This window comes from Stenella coeruleoalba (assembly GCF_951394435.1).
Source record: "Stenella coeruleoalba genome assembly, chromosome: 9".
NCBI classification, from domain to species: domain Eukaryota; kingdom Metazoa; phylum Chordata; class Mammalia; order Artiodactyla; family Delphinidae; genus Stenella; species Stenella coeruleoalba.
In genome coordinates, this window is record NC_137155.1 from 11,222,376 (window position 1) to 11,244,537 (window position 22,162).

General features: G+C 44.1%; 1 protein-coding gene across 1 annotated transcript in view; it reads left to right on the top strand.

The window, feature by feature from the left end:
• The window catches only part of GLI3 (GLI family zinc finger 3), a 284,837-nt gene that overhangs the window by 248,675 nt on the left and 14,000 nt on the right, over positions 1–22,162 (top strand). Inside the window, exon 11 of the mRNA XM_079931031.1 lies at positions 21,014–21,163. Coding sequence (XP_079787157.1) covers positions 21,014–21,163 — 150 coding nt within the window. The remainder of the gene's footprint in view (positions 1–21,013; positions 21,164–22,162) is intronic.

Here is a 22,162-nt window from a genome sequence, read left to right on the forward strand (position 1 = left end):
TTCCTTCTATTTTTGTCTTTGGGGGTGTATATGTGTTCGTGCTCCACACCTTGATTTGATTTGATGTGGTTTCTCTGTTCCCCGTCCAGTTCCCTGCTGCGTCCATAGTGGACGCCAGAGGATGCTGAAACATCTTCCTTCCCGCCAGCTTCCCACCTGCTTGTTTCTTTACTTGGGTGCGTCTTGTGTGCAGGCATCCTGGCTTCTTTTATCCTATTTGGGAACAGCAAGCAGCTATTTCTAGTTTTCTTTCCTGATTGTTTTTCAATTCATCCTTTATAAACTCTGTCCTCACTCTGAGTCTTTCACAGTCCTTCGCTTTTTGCTGGTAAGAGAAAAATGTTCATGGCCCTCCTGTGATGGTGGACGTCGTTGGCCTCTACCTGAATGTAAGGTGTGCTATCCGGCCCCTAGGGTCGCGGCGGATTTCCCGTCTCCGCCCATGCCTTTGTTTTAGGCTTTTTTTTTAATTACTTTGTGTTTTCTGGGGTTTTTAAAATATTATTTGTAGAGTTTCAAATTGAAATACATTCATGTAGTTAAAAAGCCACAAGTTGTAACAGGTATGCCTCAAAAAGCCTCCATCTTTTTTTTTTTAGCAATTGATATGATAACTACACATCATTTTTATTTATCCATTAAAACTGGGATCCCCTAGAGTGCCCTGGTAGGAAATAATGCGGTTAGACTAGTATTTTTTGTTTGTTTGTATGTTTGTTTGTTTTGGCTGAGCCTGGGGGCTTGCGGGATCTTAGTGCCTCGACCAGGGATGGAACTCAGTGGCCCCTGCAGTGGAAGCATGGAGTCCTAACCACTGGGCCGCCAGGGAAGTCCCAGTCTCCATCTTTTCTTGGTCTCCCAATTCTCAGCTCCCTCTACAAGTAATAACTGTTCTTAAGTTTTGTATCTGTCTGGAATTTCTTTATGGGCACATTAGCAAACACACATATAAATTCTTACTCTCCGTCCATGCTGTCCGTCTTTCAACGCTATAAACAGAGGGTGTGCTTGGATCAGGTGGTCCCCTCTGTGAACAGGTGGACTGTCCCTTCTGTCCATCCAGATGAGAGACCACTGTTGGGTCTTCTCTTGTGGGTACAACGTGTCAGTTGTGGACCCCCATGCGTAGCCCTCGGGTCCACGGCAGCTCAGCAAGGAGGCATAGACCATGATGCTTTCAGCGTGTGGTTGACCCCCTCCTACTTCTGGTTCTGTAGAGCAACGTGACTCAGTGTATCCAGTGATGGCATAGACAGTCTAGTGATGGGTAATTGCCTAATTCTGTGGTCCATACAGCCTCAGGAACCCAGGGCCAATGGAATGCAGTAAAATCAATGAAAACCTTTTTCTGCCTTTTTGGGTATTTGTGAGGTCTGGTTCAGAAGATATATCCAAAGAACCACATTACTTAAGTCAAGACTCTGCTGCCTTAGTAACAGGTCTATGGCGTGAGTCTTCAGTGCTACCGTTGTTCTGTATACAGTGATGGAAGCAGGCATTCTCCGTCATTTTTGTGTGTCTCCCATGTTAATCGAGTTGGTTTCCTTTCTTCTTATGCCATCTGAAGTTAGACCTTTTTTTTTTTTTTGGCTGTACCACGCGGCATGTGGGATCTTAGTTCCCCGACCACGGATCAAACCCTCGCCCCTGCATTGGAAGCACGGAGTCTTAACCACTGGACCGCCAGGGAGGTCCCTGAAGTTAGACTTTTATTGATAGCAACTTCCTATCATGCAATTAGGTCCAATGGAAAGTGAAGAAAATGGTATGGTACCCTCTTTTCAACAAGAAAGTCCACTCATCTGCATCATCTAATGTATAAACTAAATCAACTTGCAACTTTTTAGGTCACTTGACACTAAATATAGAAAACTGTGGATACACTTCAAGGAGAGTTCAATCATTGTGCCCATCATACTCCGCAGAAGCTGAAAACCGATGTGGGAGGAAATGCAGGAAAGGGAAGGGCCATTGAAGTAGATTTGGAGTGAAAAAGAATACTTTCAGGCAGAAGAGAAAGAAACAAAATAATTAAAGTTGTTAGGCCATATTCACCTCAAAGCTGTACTTAACAGAAAGGCGATTTGACTGTTGATGTCCGAAGTTGAAGGATAATTTGGTGAGTAATGTAGAAGGTGAGAATATCCGTGGCCTGAGCATGAAGTTAGCTCTGTCAGTGTAATTTCTGTGGAGCCAATATTATGTTAACACCATTTAGAACCTCTGCCAATAAAATTAAGTGCTCTATTGAAATGCTGTGATTCCTTATGTTACTTCCTTGCTAAAAGTCATGCATTTTGTATTTCATAGTCTGGTGAGAGGTGTTAAAGGTGAGAAATGGAATTTATTTTTGAGGCACTAAAGAAGGGAAAGGTTATGTAACGGATGGTTGTGGAATAGGCCCATTCCTGTTTCATTACCAGTTTGTTTCTTTCTTTTTTTTTTTTTTTGCGGTACGCGGGCCTCTCACCGCTGTGGCCTCTCCCATTGCGGAGCACAGGCTCCGGACGCGCAGGCTCAGTGGCCATGGCTCACGGGCCCAGCTGCTCCGCGGCATGTGGGATCTTCCCGGACCGGGGCACGAACCCGTGTCCCCTGCATCGGCAGGCGGACTCTCAACCACTGAGCCACCAGGGAAGCCCCATTACCAGTTTGTTTGACATAACCCACATCCTGCTGGGGTGAGAAGCAGCTGTTGCGTCCACTCTTGGGCATCCTTTGAATGGTTTTTACAGGCTTTCTGGACACTTCAGATAAGATGAAGTAAAGGAGCTGGTTTTGAAAATATGTACAAAGAAAATACAGTGTTCTCTGTCACATGCTTGGAATTTGAGCCCGCGGTGAGACTCCCTTAGAAGAGGTACCATATATTGATTACTTCGGCCGTCTCAGTTTACTTGTAAAATAAATGAAGTCAGCCCTTCACCCAAGTCCCTAATGACCACTTCCATCATTTACCTCCTCTTTCTAAGCATTACCCTGAGATGACCTGGTGGACCAGCTTAATGACAACATCTGAACCAAAAAGAATGCCTCATCCTTGACTCTTGCCAAAAGAAGGGAAGAAGAAAAAAAAAAGTCTGGGCAGCAGGCACCTAGGAGCTGTCTTGTGCCCTAGAGCCTAAGTTTCCGTCCAAAGCACAGCAAGAAAAACATGGATATGAGAGTTAGATTGAGAAAATCTTTTTAGTGCATCTAGCCGACTCCAGCTACAATGAAATATGAGGAAACTGAGATTATGGGGTCGTATCTTGGATTCATGTCGTTCAGCTGAGCACCGTTTCCTGAGCACCTGCCGTGCGGAAGTCACAGTAAAGGCCAGTGGGGCACCAAGATGAATGAGATCCAGTCCTTCGACTCAGGAAGCAGCCTGGAAGGGGGGAAAACCACGCTCGTGCAAAATAAACCCATCCCCAATGTAAAGCAGAAGGTCCCATTAGCGAAATCTCAGAGTTAGGGCACACTTAACCCTAACGTCCAGCTGGGACGCCAGCTCATCCTTTTCCACCTCTTTCTTTCTCGTTGAATTTCCATTGTGTTGTACGCTTTCTTTTTTGCTCGTCTAATCCTAGGACTGCTGAGAGCAGCAGTGGCTCTGATACTCCGTGATCTAGAATGATCGTGGGCTCCGCCAGGGAACGTCAGTAACATTCACTTTAATAAAATGTGAACATTGCCAACCCCTCGGTCACAGGCAGCCTGGCGTAAAAAAGTTGACCTGCAAAGTTGGCAGTCCAGCCATCACATAGCCGCTTTTAAGGATGCTGTAAAAATCCTTTCCATAAATAACGTTGAAGAGGCGGGGCGGGAGCTGAACTTCTCCAAATGTCCCCTTTCTTTATCAGCCTCCCAACCAGTAAGGCAAGGATGCAGTTCTTTCCTGGGAGATGGCAGTTGAGGTTTAGATTATGTCGTGTATGGAAACATCAGAGGGGGAAAAAGCCCAAACCTAAACTCCCGTTTAAAAAAAAAAAAAAAAAAAACTTTTTATATAGCCATAAAAGGGAAATGGGAACCGCGCACAGCACTCACACCTGAGATGCCGCATCCCTCCCTGCAGCTTTGCAATATGAATAAAAATCCCGGTCTTCTGCCCATCATTTCATGGCCCGTGGACTTGCACAGGAAATCAGGGAAGACTTGTAAAACACTGCATTCACGGAGCTCAAAGTTTTGCTTGACCACACTTACCGCATACAGATGCATCGACTCAAATCGGAACAAGATGTGATCTTACTGAGAAAGAATCCTTATAATATCACGTTACCTCCCCCTGAAAATTCCCCTAAGCATGTACAAAATGCAGAAGACCTAAAGGAAGGTATCGAAGAAAGCCTTTAAGGCTGAGAAGCAAACTGCCTTTGCCTTCCTTGTATCATATTATATATACATATTACAATTATGTCAGCGATTAAAAGCATTGTCATGCCACATTATGAACTGTTTTTATGTTTAGGATTAAATAACTCTCCCCACACCCCTATGGATTCCTTTTATGTCCTCAGGGCAAATCCTTCCTCTCGGGTCAGGAATGTAATAAGGTAGGTTTTCCTCTCTCTGGGATATTGTGTCTGTCTCACTGTGTTTAAATTGATGCAGAAAGCTCTTCAGAGCAAAATACAGTATTTTCTTTGTACATGAGCCAGCAGTTGACTAACCCACAGGGAATTCTCTGTGTTGAGCATTTTAAAGGTACAGGTTGGGAATGTTTGAACGGCTGACGTTCAGTGAAAACCACTGGGGAAGTGTATCGGCCATGACTATAGGAGGAGATGCTTTCTCAGGCAGTCATGAGGGGAAAACCATCATTATTCTAAACCAGTAATTTTTAAGTGAGAAATTACCTTAGGAAAATTACCCAGCTCGTTTTAATAAGAATGATTCAAGACAGAAATAAAGAGGATTTGCAGTTTGTGTAGATGTGTGTACATGTAATTTGAAGGCATTTAGCTTCTGAAAATGAATTTCCTAAAAATAGCCATCCTTCCTCCATCAGATGTTATGAAGTGTTAACACGTCCCTTCTGGGAGTTGAACCACGGACCCTGGGATCCAAAAACAGCAAACTTAGCATTTGAAGTAAAGGGAAATTTCTTTTTGATTTGATAGCTCCTTCCAGACCACCAGTTGCTAGAGGTCAAGGCCATTTCCAACCAAAGATAACTTATTTAACTCTTGTAATGCTAGTTATTGGTTTTGATAGTACCCTGGGTTCTAGGATCTTGGAATACACACAAAGTATAAACAGGATACACTGTGTGTGTGTGTGTGTGTGTATGTGTGTGTGTGTGTGTGTCTGTCTGTCTGTCTGCAGGAACGCATGTGTTTTCTTCTTTCCCTTCCTCCTTTAAGGATACAGGTCCCTCTCTCCTGTCAGTGTACTTTCTGTAGCATTTCATTAAAAAAAAAAACAACTCTGGGAAATCCCCCCTCTGGTGAGCTTTTGGCCCTTTATTTCTGACACACGATCCAACTCTTTTTTGGCTGTGAATTCGCCACCTTTTTTCTAAGTTCCGTCCCTGTGTAGGTGGAAAGTTTAGCCCTGCATTCTGTTCTTACTGCCTATGCCAGGAATTCATGGCACACTCTCTGGTAAGTTACCGAACCTCTCCCAGTGTCAAGGAAAGCCTCCTGAGGGAGATAAAGAATGGGGAGGAGTGAGCCAGACAGAGAGACGTTGGACGAGCAGGCGAGGCACGAGCATTTGTGTGAACAAATGTACTGCGCATATAGCCTACAGGCCATGTGCCCAGAAACAGCCAAGATGGGGACAAAGCAAGAATGGCCGTGATGCCTGTGCCACCTCCCATGGCCCTGTGCAATGGACTTGATGCCGAAAACTCGGCCCCTGTGCACCTGTGCCAAGTCAAATCTTGGAGACTGAATTTCGGGTGAGGTAGAAAAGAATAGCGTTATTGCTTTGCCAGGCATAGGGTGACGCCATGGGCTCATGCCCTCAAAAACTGTGTGTCCCCAAACTGAGGGGCCTTGATGAGAAGTTTTATAGCAGTGGTTCGAGGGTTGGGTTGCTGATAAGGATCAGGGTGTGTGCAGGGCCTGCATTCCTTTAATCAGGCCTCAGGTGGTTTCCTGATGCGCTTCTGTGGTTCTTGACGGTTATCAAACTGTGACCTTCTCTCTGGAATGAAGAATGCTTCATCAGATAGTTAACATCTTCCATTTGTTGGGGATTTTAGCCGTGCAGAAGAGCTCAAAGATACTGTTATGTGTAGCCCTTGAGGGGGAACCGGGACCCTGCCCCAAGGCTGCACTATTGTTTCTTGACTCTCCCTTGTGTCTACATTCCCTCCCTTCCCTGATGAGCAACTGTTTGAACCTGCTGTTTGGAATTCAGGGAGGGTCATGGAGGCTGAAGCCTATTCCCTGCAAACAAGAAACGGGGGACACAGAAAGCTTTCTGTGCCCAGGAGCCCGACAGGGTCCTGCTCTGTTTCAGTACTTGTGGTTGAGTTACCTGAAAAGTGAAATTCACAGAAGTCATTCTGCAGACCATCTAGAAAAGATAACAAACATATAGTACACTGTTACTTGAAATAACCAGGTGACAAAATTTGGACCAAACATTGAGTCTCCATTAGCTTCAGTCTCTGGTTTGGGGGCAAGTGCATTCCCTATTGTTCCCCTATAGAGTGTTAACATTCATAAACTTTTAACCAGTTTCTGTGCTGTTATAATCACACTGTATTAATATTCTGTTCAGATATGCAATGTGGAGACAATTAGGCTAGCCACCTATATGTCAGAGGCATGCATTCGCTTGAAGGGGTCAAATGAAACTTTAAAAGTTGCATGATTACTCAGTATACACTGGCCACATTTTCCTAGGAAAACGTGCTTATAAAAATATGCTTTATAGAATCAAGCCCTCAAATTAAAAACATATTTTTAGGAATAATTTAGCACTTCTTGAGAAATGAAATTCTTACTTTGGTGGGGAGGTGAAAGGCAAAGCAAAAAAAAAAAAAAATGCATAAATGGCTGAAATTCAAGGAGAGTCATCCTCCCCCAGGAGTGATTTCACCATCTGAAAAGTAGTGCGAGGAGGGCTGGCTTCCCAGTTCTCTTTTGGAGAGCCCACAAATCACTTCGTACACACATACCCTTAATTTTTTAAATGTTTTTAAAAGTTGCCAGGTTGAAACCTGCATCTCAGTGTAATGCCTTCCTCGTTTATTTGTCCAGCTGAAACTCTATAGGAGCAACCTTACTTCCTTGTTTCTGTCTCTTCAAGCACTTTAGTCATGGAAGGGGGCAAAATTTCCATTTCATTAATGAGATTTCCACAAGCAGATTAAAGAGGAAATATGCCCTTCAGTCTTCTGTTACTTAACAGCATTACATTAGGAAGAAACCTCAGTATAAACTATCCACAAAAACAATAGCCAGGGGGCCAAATTCCAGTGAGATAGAGTGTAGCTTAATCACAAGGTAACTTGGCCTTTTTCTCTCTCCTTCATGGGAAGCTTTATTGAATTATTTCAAAAGAAACCTATGGGAAAACATAAGATTATTTGCTTTCTACAAACAGTGGAACATAACATTGAAAGTTAGGATTACCACTTAAATGTTAGGGCCTTTACCCCAAAGTTACGTCAACATTGTCATGGTGGGCAAAAATAAAGCTTAGAATTCCTTTTCTTTAATAATGAACAGGAACCAACTAAGATAACTTTGAATTATGTCATTACTAGTTCAAAATCTCAATTTACAATTGAAATATAAAAGGGGGCTTTGCTTGGTGGACCCTAAAGGCATATGAGATGCTGAGATTTATCCGATTGTTGGGAGTAGAGGAATCACAGGAAATTGCTTCTGTTTCCTGTGGCTTCTGGTTCTTAAAGCACAAACCTAAGAGGTTGGGAGTATATTGACGCCTGGGACCGCATCAGTTCTAAACGTGGTATTTCCAATAATGCATTCCTCCAACAAATATTAATTGAGCATTTACTATATGCTGGGCACGGTTCCAGGCACTTGGGAAACATCATTGAACAAAATCAATAAAAATCTCTGCCTGTGTGGAATTGACATTCTTGTGGGAAGGCAGACAATAAATCATACACAATCTCTGTATGTAAATTATAGTATTTAGGGGTGATAAGCGGGGGGATAGAGCAGCAGGAAAAGTGGGGTGGACAGTTCAGGGGGGAGGAGGTTGTGTTATAAATGGGGTGGTCAGTCTCATGAGGGAAGCAGCATTCCAAGAAGACTTGAAGGAGGTAAAATAATCTTGAATTAGTGGCCCCATCCTAGATGTAACCCAGGTGTCTCCAAGCTGCCTTTCCGGCCAGGTTGTCCAGCCTCTGAAGTGGCATTTTCCTTTAAGGCATTGGCTCTGCACTTCCGTCCACGTTCTGTCCGGTCCCCCCCACCCTGCATGGTCTAGGTGGTCTTGGATTCCCTCTCATTCCATCTCCTGTCTTGCTGGGCACTCGGTCCCCACTGATGCTCCGTTTCCTGCACTCTGTGCACAGGACTGCAAGATGCCGGTGGTCTTTACTTCTTCAGCTCTGCCTATCTCCTTGATGAACGCTGTTACACAGAACTGAATTTTATAGACAGCCTTGGGGAAAACAAAAAGGGTTCAAAACAGCAAATAGCTTAAAAAAGGAAGACTGCCGACTTCTATCAACCATTCTTTAGCCCCTTCCAGCCTGGGAATGACAAATGAGCCAGTGGTTTCCCTTCTTAAGTTCACGCTCTCCACATGTTCCTAGACATTTTCTCTTTCCTATCTGATCCGTCCAGACTTACGGGAACTGAGAAGCTGCCTCTGGAAGAAAACAGCTTTTACTGCTGTAACTCATCTGTCAACATCTGCCCAGGAGTCTTCCAAATCCACCCAACACGGTCGATGTGCCCCAGTCGCCGCCATTTTGTTCTATCTCCTTTGTTTTCTCCTTTATTTCCTTTTTTGTTTCCCTATCTCTTCAACACCGGTCTCCCATCTTTTCTAATTGCTGTCCTTCTTCATCCTCTGTACAGTCTCCGTAGGTCAGGGATTTTCAAACTGGGCTTTGTGAAATCCTTAAAATTCTGGGTATTGGGGTCACCAAAGACAATATGGGGTAGGGAAGGGAGCTGCCCTCGTTTTTCAGCTACAACCTTTCTTTGTTTCTTAAATCTTTATGTTTAGACTTGTCTTCTCTATCGGAGATGTCCTAGAAGCACTTCCAATATGTCATGTCTCAAACAGGAACAGAATCTCTCTCAAATCTGTTTGACCTCCCATGCCAGTTATTGTCTCAGAATCTTTCAAGCTAGAAACTTTGGTACCACCTATTATACCTCTCTCTAATTCACCCTGCACACATTATTCCAAGGGTCTTTCAAATGGAGCCCCTTCCCGCCATCCTCATGGCCTCTGCCCTCAGTTCAAGGCCACAGATCTCTCTTGGGTAATTAGAGCAGCTCCCTAAATGGGTTTGCTGTCCAGGTCCTCTATGACACCTACTAGAGTTACCTTTTCTAAACACGAATCTGATCACTGACCTGCTTAAACCTTCTTTTTGTTGCCTGGGGTCTGCAGCTTAAAGCCATTCACCCCGCCTCATGGAGGGTAGCATGTGAATAAGTTAAGAGTTGATTGAAAAATGGTAAATTGCTCTACATGTTGAAAGCTTGCTAAAGCTGAGAGGTCTAGGGGTTTCCTTTTTATTTTGCTTTGGTAAGACAGGCCTGGAAAAGCTCTGGGCAACGGGCCTGCTAGTTTTCTATGATGTGGGGACTCGTGCATTCTTCTGGGTGGCTTACTTAATTGCAAAGGTGTCCATGATGTGAAAGCTAATTTTTAAGCAGTATTCCTTTCTGCGTTCTGACAGCCAGTCTTGGACAAGATCCAGTGGACGTGTCTTATTCAGTCTTGGCTGTTCAGCGTCTAGCGCGGTAACTGTCATATCATAAATAAGCATTGAGTTAATAGTGAATGAATGAGTCAGCCCAGCAGGACTGTGGGCAGATTTCCAAATGGATAATTTTGCCTGGTTGCCTGCCTCCTTCGTTTCTTCCAATAGTTCTTGAGATTTGCCTGTGTTTGTACCATCAACAGTCACCACTGCCTTCTTTGCACACACACGCACACCGAATCTTTTTCTGATTGCCGAGGAACTCTCCTGCCACTTTTCACGCAGGAGGATTCTTCCTTTGCAAGGTGATGGGCAGAAGACCTTCAGGTAGGGTCCTGGCCAGGGACGTCGTTTGGACTGGGCTGGACCCAGAATAACTTTTCTATCCCATATCTTCAAAGGATTTCATTAAAACAAAAGATACTTGACTCTTCTCCAGATACTAAAAATAGATTTGAAATCCAAATACGTTTTATTGCATTTGTTATTACTTTCACAAAGATTCTAGCCATTAAAATTATGACATCGAAATGAACAAAACAGGATGCCGGCTCAGGGGCTGATTGCTGGAATGTTCAGAATCAGACTTGAGTGGAGGGAACACGGTTGCTTTTATAAGGGTAGTGAAGAGTCAGAGTCAAATCGCATCTTTAATTCACCTTTATTTTTTCTGGAGTTTTGAATTTTCTCATAATCATACTGTATGTTTAGGCTCTTTACAAAGAGCAATGCCTGGATATTCAGGTTCCTGGTGATTGCTGCGATCATAAAAATTTAGTTGGCAACTGTACCCAATAGTTTGTTATAACCTATAAGCGAAAAGAATCTGGGAAATAATAGATATATACATGTGTAACTGAATCACTTTGCTGTATACCTGAAACTGACACAACATTGTAAATCAACTATACTTCAGTAAAAAAATTTTAAAAAGAAATTTGATCAGAAAATACATACATACATACATAAATACATAAATAAATAAAAATTAAGAGGTAATTAAAGGCTAATACTTTGTATGCCTCTAGATAATGGTACTCTTAATATTTTATATCACAAACAGGAAGAGTTTGTATCTACCTTTGCATTCAGGGAGACGTTAAAAAAAAATGAGTCTTCCTTCTTCTTACAGCTAGTCACGGAGTGTGTGTGTGTGTGTGTGTGTGTGTGTGTGAGAAAACATTAAGCTTCTCACATTAAAAGTGCAAGATGTGCTGTTGTAATTATATGATTGTACCTATCTAACCTACCTTTCAAGGTTTTATAACAGAAGAATTATTGTGACAATAAGTTGCAGAGTGTAACTACTATGCAGATACTAGTTGGAATTCTTAGTACACGGAGACACCACCCATTAACCCTCCTTTCTGTCTGTGGCAGAAATCCAAGCCCACAAGGTGGAAGGATTTTAATGCTCTAGGACACAGTGCGGCTTCTGAAATCTTTTGCTTGGCAATAAAGGCCGTTGCCATGGATGGTAGTGCTTTCCAGATACAGGGGACTCTTAGAAATGACTCCTACATGTGAGTGACTGATTTCATTTGGTCCTTGGGAGAGGACCACCTTCCCTGGATCCCTTGTCCCTGCCATTCTTCTCAGCCTAGGAGGTGGTTGAGGAACAGAAGGTGGGGCCTTTGCCAGAGATTCCGGCCTCTTCTGTTTTGGAGCTACACTTTTGGTCAGAAAGCTTGGTACTTACTGTTTGGTGGATTTGTTCATTGCAAAGAGATGAAATAGAAGATGCTTTTGGAGAGACTGGTTTTCCAAATTATTTCATTCCATGATTACACAGTTGAAATTGTTTTGCCTGTCTGGAATGAGTAGTATTCTTAATATTTCTAGAACGGGTACTACTCAATCCTTACCTGCTTCACTCTTTGGATTCTTTTTTTTTTTTTTTTTTAACCAGGCCCCCAATCAATTTGCTTAGGGAGAGTTTGTGTTTTTATTGCCTTTTGGGCCGAAACAAAAGTTGAAGAAGAAGATAAATAATTAAATGTGCCCAGTAACTTGAGAAATGATGTAAACAGAGTCTTAGAAGCTTGGAGGGTGTGATGAAACCACATTACATCTCTATTTAAAATCTCAATGGGATTCTCAGCTCTTCCAAGAAAAGAAATTCTGAGTCCTTCTTCAACAAAAGCCACCTTATTAAACTGTAAGAGAACCCTCTCAAAAGAGAATTACATCCATGTTTTAGGAAAATAACTTAGAATTCAGAGAGCAGAATTGTAAGAGAAAGAGCGCGTCGGTTCTCACAAGGAATTGGAGACCCTTAATCCATTTTCAAGAATGAGAATGTTTTCTTTTTACCTAAGTGAAATCAATAACATGAATCAATAATATATACATTTTTCTTTTTAAACATTCTTCTCAAAAACTGAAATCTCCTTAATATTAGATCATTTTAATCATTAATTAATATACTGGCTTAATATTAAGCCGGTATATTATTCTGTGTACTTGAGTTTGAACCAGTAACACATGCACTTCTTATGGGGGAGGGGGTATCAGCTTAGATAGATTATATCAGATTATCCATTTATACCTAGTTATTTGCTAATTCAGTGTAACAACAAAAGTAAAAACGTAGAGATTCTGAATTACCTGTGCTCGAATTTTCCACGAGCATTTAGTGAATCTTAGCCTATCGCATGCATTAGGAAAATACCAGTTTTTCCATCATGTGCTACTTTGCATTAAATTCCTCGAACGTACATATGAATTTACCTATTAGCGTACGATGTTTTCATTTTGTTTTGTTTACAACTCTGCACATAGTTTCATTTTCTCCATCTTTCTACTCATTTTTACAACTTGAAAGTTGGTTTCCATTCTCTAAATTCAACACTGCAAAGCGCTTTGTCCAGACATTAACTTTTTTAAAGAACACTGCCTTTCTTACCCATAAAATAAAATAATATCATTACAAATTTATAGATAGAAACAAGATTTTAATAACTGTCAGGGGGACTCCTTGTTAACGAAGAAGCACATATATTTATTTATTCTCAACCAAGAAACACATTTTAATTTTTATATCACCCTAATTTCTAATATTCACAGATCAGAAATAGGAAAAAATTCTACTTTTAGGAAGAGAGGGCAGTTCTGTACCCAAACTCTTGAGTCCTTTGAATGTTTTTCTGTATAATTTTATACTTAGATCAAAAAACTGAAAGATACTTGGGTATTTTTATTAGCCAGTGTGAACTGAAACAGTCATTTTGTGAGGTCTTCATGAAGATCTCTCCCACAGCAAACAATTATAGCTTTTTAAATACTCTGCCAGGAAGAATGATGGGTGCCACTGAAACCATTTAAATTATTTTATTTATCTAAAATTAAAGTGCATATTGAGATAAAAGGCCTGTTTCAGCCCTGGTAGTCTCTGATTCCTGCTTTTTTCACTTCTGCCTAGTAAAGCCTTAAGGAATCCTATCACAGGTTCTCCCTAATAAAATCCATGTCATGACAGTTGTAAAACTTCTGCAAATGTTACGTGTGTCAAAGAATACACAAAACAGGGCTTCCCTGGTGGCGCAGTGGTTGGGAGTCTGCCTGCTAGTGTGGGGGATGCGGGTTCGAGCCCTGGTTTAGGGGGAATCCCACATGCCACGGAGCGGCTGGACCCATGAGCCACAACTGCTGGGCCTGCGCGTCTGGAGCCTGTGCTCCGCGGCAGGAGGGGCCGCGATAGTGGGAGGCCCACGCCCCGCTATGGGGGATGGCCCCCGCTTGCCACGGCTGGAGAGGGCCCTCACACAGAAACAAAGACCCAACACAGCAAAAATAAATTAATTGATTAATAAACTCCTACCCCCAACATCTTCTAAAAATAAATAAATTAATTAATAATAAAAACACCTGGGTTCTAGTCCTAGCTCTGCTACTTACTCTCTCAACTTTAAAAAAAAAAAAAATACACAAAACAAGAAGGTGTATGCCACCTTTCAGATGGAAAGTTTTGAGGGATTCTTGGAGACAGTTTTCTTTTAGGCAAAGCATTTCAACCCCTCCCTTGAATCAGTCTGAATGTACTTGATTCTAAATTGTTTTTCCCTCTCTCTCCTTTGCAGAAAAATCTCTGGGCTACTAGGTCAAGAGCTAGTCATAGATTGATATTATAAAATCAGGAAACCAGTTGAAAATTGAGCTTCCTTAAAATTGTTTACCTGTTGCTACCCCATCCCACGCCAAACTAGAAGCCTTTCTTAACATACTTCCTGAGCCAATCCTGAGAAGTTTCAAACGATCAAGTTCTGTTAAACGACATTTGTGTGCGGAGAGAGATCATATTTACCTGAACGTTATTTTTCTATAGACCGTAACTCTTTGCTTTTACATGTACCTTGTGCTGTGAAAATCTTGGCAACTTAACCTTGTAGCAACTCTTTTAAGTTGGTGAAAAAGTTCCGTGTTATTTGAGAAACACTAAATACTGACAGAAAGACTGGTGTGTAATGTATATGCCCGGGGGAGCCGTATGGAAATGATGGTGACGTTTGAGTCTGAAGCTTTACATTTCCTGCCTTCGCTGTGCTTAGGTGTGTTTAACCGTAATATTTTCATTACAACAGTGGAAGGAATTTACCTTCCTGACGTTAAGGAGCCTGGCTTCTTTAGAGAATGAATCGCAAGCAACAGCAAGGTGTTTGCTGATTAACCTTAGCCCGGCCGAGTGTGCACGGGGAGGTGCAAACCTTCCACACACACCTTTGAGCCACGCTGTAGCCTCTTCTCCGAGGAAGCCGCTTAGAATGGAGGATGCTCGCCCATCCACGGGACGATGCTTTCTGGGTGGGAGTCGGTGGGGAATCAGGCCAAACGAGAGGGAGCTAGAAAAGGAAGCAGAAGTGTGCTTCCAAGGTTCACAAACTGCTTGAATAGCAGCTTTATTTGGGGAGCAGTGAACATTCGGGATAGATGGACAGCATGTGTGTGTTTCCTCTGAAGGGTTAGGAATAGACTGAGGACGAACTGTCAGCTCTGAACTCAGAGTGCAATAAGAAACAAGAAGAAAGGACCCTGATCAGCCCAGTGAAATCACCGTGGGCTTCCATTTTGCTGCTGGTAAAAGAAAAGCTTCAGTTTCCCTCCTGCACCATTGCAGCCTCCGAGGTTGACGCCAACGGGCTGGGCTTCCCAGAGAGAAGCCCTGAAAACAAAGATGTCCCTTCCACTTCCCCAATGGCCAGGCCAACTGGAGTGATTCCCCCCACCTTTCTCCCTGCCCCCAAAGCTCCATGGGGAGTGCAAGAGACAGGAATCCTGGGTCTTAGCTCATCTTGCTACACACATGATCACGATGGCCAAATACCAGCTTGGTTGGTTGGCTATGGGCTCCTGAGATGTTTTATTTGCTTTATTTGTTTCATCAGCCATCAGTTTCCTGGGGCAAATGCTTACAATCCCATTTCATCGGAAAGCTCAGAGTCTGGATTCAGCCTTTCTGGGGGTGCCTGGTCCCGGCATCTTCGTCCTGTTTATTCAGACAGGGAGCGTCCGGACTGGCCCCGCGGAGAGGGTTGGCCTCCACCGCCGTAATTTACACCATCTATCTCTTTCTGGCGCTCAGGCCTCTGGCAAATTGCATGTCTTTGTGCTGGATTAGTTTGGAATTTAATCATGCATTATTTTCCTTCCAATTAAATTATTTATATATTTGATTAACCTTTTCACTGCCAGGAAGGCAAATTTTCAGTGAAACCACAAATAAACACAGGCCCATCAAATTTCAGGCCGGCGTCCCAGGGGATCGACCTGTTTGTTGAGTGTTAAGAATTCGCTGCGTACGACTCTTCTTAACTGCCTAGGGTTTTGGTGAGCAAAAAAGGGGTGCTTTTTCCATCCAGTCCCAGGACCATGATGCAGAGGGGGACATCTGTCTATCTCCCTCCCCTCGTGTTATCCCAGGACCCTGACTTTTATTCCTTTTTACTGCCTTCTCTTTGCTCTGGCGCTGAAACATACCTCCTTCTAATTTTACTTCCTCAGGCTTCAGAGCCAGCCTGACCGAGACTGTCAAGGGCTCTGTTAGCCCAGAAAGGAAACTTTGAAGTCATCTCGTTCAGGGAGAGCGAATGAATGGCCCACAGGCCAAATCTAGCTACTGCTTGTGTTTGTGCAGCCCATGAGCTAAGAATGATTCTTATAGTTCTAAATAATTAGAAAAAAAAATGTAACGGATACCCCAGGATATGTGAACTTTTCAGCCTCCATAAACAAACAGCTGCACCGTGTGCTGTCTATGCTGCTCTCCTGATCCAGCAGCAGATGAGAGCTGCCCCAACAGAAACGTTTTGGCCTGCAAAGGCCTGAAATATTTACTCTCTGGCTTTTTACAGAAAAAGTTTGTGGACATCTGATGGAGTTCATCACGCTCATTTTACAGACGAGAAAAATTAAGGCCCGAATAGGTGAATTGTCCAAAGGTACACAGCTTATCACAACTTGGTCTGGGGGGCATCTTCCAATGCACCCACCCCCACATCTCCGAGCTCATGTTTTATAAGATCTGCCCTAAGAGGAGCCCTCCATGAGCACCCCACTGCAGAGGCCAAAGCAGCCTTTTTAGCAGAGTAAATATTTAGGACATCTGGACGTGTAAAATCTATGATTTCTTAGAATTTTAAATTTCACCTGAAATCTAGCTTCGGGGAATGTTTTAAGCTCAAAGGTGCAAAATGACATATACACACTACTTACTATGTTTAAAATAGATAACCAGCAAGGACCTACTGTATAGCACAGGGAACTCTGCTCAACATTCTGTAATAACCTAAATGGGGAAAGAATTTGAAAAAGAATAGATACATGTATGTATATAACTGAATCACTTTGCTGGACACCTGAAACTCACACAGCATTGTTAATCAGCTATACCCCAATATAAAGTAAATATTTTCATGAATAAATAAATAACCTAAATAAACAGAAAGATTTCTGTGTTTCTTTGAAGTAATTGATTATGTCTGTGCTCAGTATTTGGACCCTAAAGACAAGGAAGGTGGACCTGTTCCCTGCTGGCTGAGGTCATAGAATCTCATTTAAAGAAAAATAACTTGTAATCTCAATCCAAGTTGGCCCTCAAGAGCGGTTTCAGAAAATTACAAAAGCATATTAGACAGACCTTAGGTCTCCTCTACGGGGCAGAAAGGGAAAATTCCCAAGGTGCTAACCTTTCTGAAAGTGACATTGCTTCCACGGTCCCGAGAAGCCTGCCTGTCCCTCCCCACACGGAGACAAGACGGGGTGCTGTGTTTACTGATGGGCACTGGATTCCCGCCACTGGGATTTTCAGATATTGTCCCAGAGGCCAAGGCCGATGCAGCTTGGCCAGGTTTTAATCTGAAATGGTTTGCGCTTTGCAGTCACTGGCCTCACCAGCCTGTTGTCAGCTCTACCCTCCCAGCTCGGTGGCAGGTACCTCAGCACCCTGGTCGGCAGATTCTACAACGTCTCAGCCGCTTTTGGTTACTAAAGTCCCATCCGATTTAAACCTCTAACCTGCTCTCCACTCAGAGCCTCCCCTCCATACACCAGCCAGGCTCACAGCTCTAGGGGGCTGGCAGGCTGTTTCTTCTTCCCCTACCGCACCACCCATCCAGGAGGGGACCTCTTCCCTCTCCTCCTAGAGTCTGGCTCCCTTCAGCATGATGGGGAAGGCAAGAGACAGGGTCCATTGCTTCACTAGCTGCTGGTGGTGCTTCCGTGTCGGTCATCCCCGTTCCCCTGAGTGACTCCAGGTCGCTTGGGGCAGGCGTCCAAGTGCTGGCTTTCTGGTGGGGTGCACTTGAGTTCTATGCAGGGGTCTATCCTACAGTCTCCCTGCTGGACACCTGACCCAGCACTCTGCATTTTAGGTGGGCCCAAGCTTGGCTACCTCACTGGTATCCACTGGACCCCTGGAAACGCGTGCCTTCGTACTACACCAAGCAGTGGCAGTGCTGGAAGCCTCCTGCCTCAGCCTGGCCCATCCTCACCTGCCCTGCGTGTTCCTCACCCTGTTCCTCAAAGGCACTAAATTCTGTCCTCCTCCAGGGGCTTCCGTCCATCTTTCTCCCCACCCACACCCTTAACTGCACACCTGCCAAGTCTCCACTCATCCTTCAGGTCCTACTTCAAACGCCGCTTCATTGGAGAAGCCAACCCTGGTCTCTGGTGTTCCCCACGGATTTGGGACCTCCTGTTCATTGTTTTTCTAAAACTCTCTTATTTCCCTTCAAAACGCTGATCACAACTATAATTGTACTATAGTCCTTTAAGCCATTATCCGTGCCCCTCCAGTAATTCCGTGTCTCTCCAGTAATTCCGTGTCCCTGCCCTGTAATTTCCTCAGGGCAGGACTCAGGTCTGTCTGATTCCCCAGCACAGGGCCTGGTGTGGAGTGGTACCCAGTACATACGTGTCCATATGTGGGCGATGAATGAAATGTCGGCAGTCGCTGAGTATTTGTTTTATTCTCCCCGGCAAGACGGGGTTCTCACTGGGCTATCATTCGAATCGTTCAAGTCCTTTTGAATTCTTGATGGTATCTTATTTTAAAGTAATAGAACACCTGCCTTAATACCTTACTGTACGGATACTGGATGAAATGCATTTGAAGTAAGCTAGGCAAAAGCATCAAGTATAATTTCTCTGGTCCAGAGAAAGTTCAGTTTCTCACATGAGCCGATCAGTCCGACAGATATTTACGGAGGACCCGCCAGGTACCCGGGCCACTGTCGGTTGCTGAGAATGTGAAACCGAAAGGCGTAGATCGCGACTCAAGGAGCAGGTTCAGCCCAGATTCTCAGACCGTTTCCCAGTTTTAACTTTGCCTGCCTCCTTTTTCCCATCCTCCTTCGCTCCCCGCCTTCCTTCCTTCATTTTCTTTTCATGCCTCTTCATCCAGGAAGCTTGATGCCTAATAACTTGGAAAAAAACGGAACCAAGAGCAATTTGTATGGAGTGGACTTGTGTGATCATTCATTGCTTTCCCTGGAAAGGAGAATTCATAGAACCTCTCTGTATCATGTGGGCTTAAAGACTGGGCTCCAGCACCCACCTGGGACAATCCTGGGTGATGTGAACAGATGCAGACATGTTCTCGAAGCATAAATTTAGAGATGGCGTGTTGTCCCCTGGCCGGCACATCTGTTCTCTTCATCCACGTATGTGCCCCTGCACCACGTTTTTAAAAATTTTTTATTGGAGTGTAGTTGCTTTACAATGTTGTGTTAGTTTCTGCTGTACAGCAAAGTGAGTCAGCTATACGTATACATAGATCCCCTCTTTTTTTGGATTTCCTTCCCATTTAGGTCACCACAGAGCATTGAGTAGAGTTCCCTGTGCTATACAGTAGGTTCTCATCAGTTATCTATTTTATATATAGTAGTGTATGTGTGTCAGTCCCAATCTCCCAATTCATCCCACGCCCCCTTCCCCCCTTGGTATCCATGTTTGTTCTCTATGTCTGTGTCTCTAGGCTGTCGGACAGAGTGAAGTAAGTCAGAAAGAGAAAAACAAATATTGTATAATATCACTTATATGTGGAACCTAGAAAAGTGATACAGATGAACTTATTCCCAGCATCACGTTTAAGAAACACTCATACTGAGGCAGTTGGCTTTCTATAAGAAACACACATCTGTCTGCCAGGGGTTGGGATGCGGTCGTGAACCTGAGTGATTCTGTGTGGTTTCCTCGTTGTGTTCAGAGCTCCTGAAAGAGTCCTAGTTGTCTGCCTGCGCCCTGGGCTGTGTCACCCACTCTCCCCTGTTTCTCGGGCTTTCTGAGAGCTGTTCTAGGAGAGGAGAGTACACAGCAATTGCTTTTCTCTGCCCGCATCCAGTTTTAAACTCCCCAAACAGCACAACAGACTGCTTTTTTTTTTTTCCCCCCTGCGGCAGCCAGCTGCCTAGTGGAATAACTGAGAAAGGTCGAGTGATGGTGGAATTTTACCACCAGCTCCCCAGAGACCACTCAGTTAGGAACCAGAGCCTACGCAGGAAAGCAATTAAACGTCATGTCACTGTTACGGGGCTCAGGGAACCCAGAGGAGGTTTCTCTCATTGCACATATTTTTTAGTGATGTGTTTCCACGTATGTGGGAGAAAGGACTCACAAAGGCCTTGAATTAAGGCAAATAATAAGAGTGACCAGAGAATGAAAACAACAGTATCAACCTAGGGCACACACTGCCTCCGTCATCCGTGACTGGACATTAAAGTCATAGACTCATCTTCCTGGAGTAGACTTGAATTTGGTCCAGATTAAGAACCACCTGTTCCTCTGGCGCTGCTGTAGATTTCATGTGTCTCCCAGTTGTAGGACATTTGATGTATGAATCCAAGGAACTCTATCAAAAAATGATCCTAAAACTTTGAATTGGAATTCGGGGAAATTCGTCTTCATTTTAAAAACCAAATTAACAGAATTCTAGAGCGGGGAAGAACCTTAGAAACTAGGGAATCCATTCCTTTATTTTGTGTATGAGGACAGCAAAGACCCTCAGACACTAAGCGTTTTGTTGACCATCACCTGGCTTTCATCTTCAGCATCAAGGACATTTATTTCTCTGTGATTCTTATCAAAGGGGTGAGCCCACTAATTGGAACTAAAGTGTCGTTTGAAAAAGTGCTTTGGTTTTTCTTGGTCCTTGTTACAGACTGTGTGTGTGTGTGTGTGTGTGTGTGTGTGTGTGTGTGTGTGTGCCCTTTCTGCAGTCTTGAGCCACAGCACTAACCCAAGGTGCTACCCAAGGCCTGGAGGGAGTGAGAGCTGGAAGTCACCTCTGTGGTCAGTTCACCTTGACCCCGACTTGGCCGATGAAAGATAACGGAGGCCCAGAGAGGACGTGGGTGTCTCACCCCGTTTCTGCTCTTCTGATGCCCTTGAAGGACTTTTTCTGGGACACCAGGCTTCTTGCAAACCGGGTCACTCCTACAAGTTAGGAAGTATCCCTCCACAGTCAGTAAGAGCAAATTTACTTAAGAAACATCCTCAATATAGTAAAGGTATATAGTAAAGGTTTGCAGTGTAGTAAAGGTACCGTGGAGTCTTTAGGACTTAAGGTTGGAGGATCTGGGGCACTCCGTTCTTTTGCCTTCAGAAAAGAGTAGGACATTTCCATTTTATTTCTGTCTTTCTTTTTCCAAACTCCAGCATATAAATAACGACCATATCCATGGAGAAAAGAAGGAGTTCGTGTGCCGGTGGCTAGATTGCTCGAGAGAACAGAAACCCTTCAAAGCCCAGTACATGTTGGTAGTGCACATGCGCAGGCACACGGGGGAGAAGCCTCACAAATGCACTGTGAGTACCGAAGGGGCGGGGACCAGCTGTCCACTTAGGGGAGTCCTGCACCTGTGGGTCCTTCCTTGTACTCCAGGGGCCGTGCGAGGTGATGAGTGGTGGGAGAAGAGGGTTGGAGTGCTGTTTGTGATAAACTCCTGGGGTCTTGAGAGGGGTTTCCGAAACGGAGGGGACGTGAGACATGGAGAAAGGATGCTGACAGCTTTGGGGGATGCTGGCAGGAACTGATCTAGACCCGCCCCGTCCAACACGGTGGCCATGAGACACATGTGCATTTGAGATGTGACTAGAGCAACCACAGAACTGATTTTTAAATTTTAGCTTAAAATTTTAAATTTAAATAGCCCCACGTGGCTAACAGCAACTGAGTCAGACAGCCCAGCTCTGCACAGTGGCAGGCAGGCAGGTGGCAGTGGGGACGTGCCGTCTGGCACTGCGAGTGAGCATCGGGCCACTGGACCTGACCCAGCACCAGTGCCTGTCACACCAGAGCCTTGGGGAGCACGGAGAGGGGCCAGTTTGGACTTGAAAAGCTTAAGTTGACTTTTTAAAACTATAACCCTTAATGGCTTTAGAGTTTTTCCTCGCCCTCCTCGTCTGTCCCCATGGCCCAGTACAGACCTAGGAAGGGTTGGGATTCCCGCAAGGCTAAGGCTTCTTTCACTGAGGTGCCCGCCAGGCAAGGCTCAGCCCTGGTACTTTACATCTTAAAGGCCCTTTACAAACAGGATCGAATTCCGGGCCTTTGTAGGCACACAAAGCCATATTAATGAACTTTGTGCTGAATCTGAAATCAGTGGGAATTCAAGGAGATCCCTGAGCAGATAATGAAACCCATTGTCCACATTGAGTGGCCTTTAAAAAAAAAAAAAAAAAGTCCAGGATTTTTACTTAGCCCTGAAAACGCTTTCTCTCGAACGGCCCTGAGCCCCATCTGAATCCCAGTAAAGGCAGAGTTCACTGGACTTTTGTTCACTGGTTTTGAAAAGCCGCCAACCC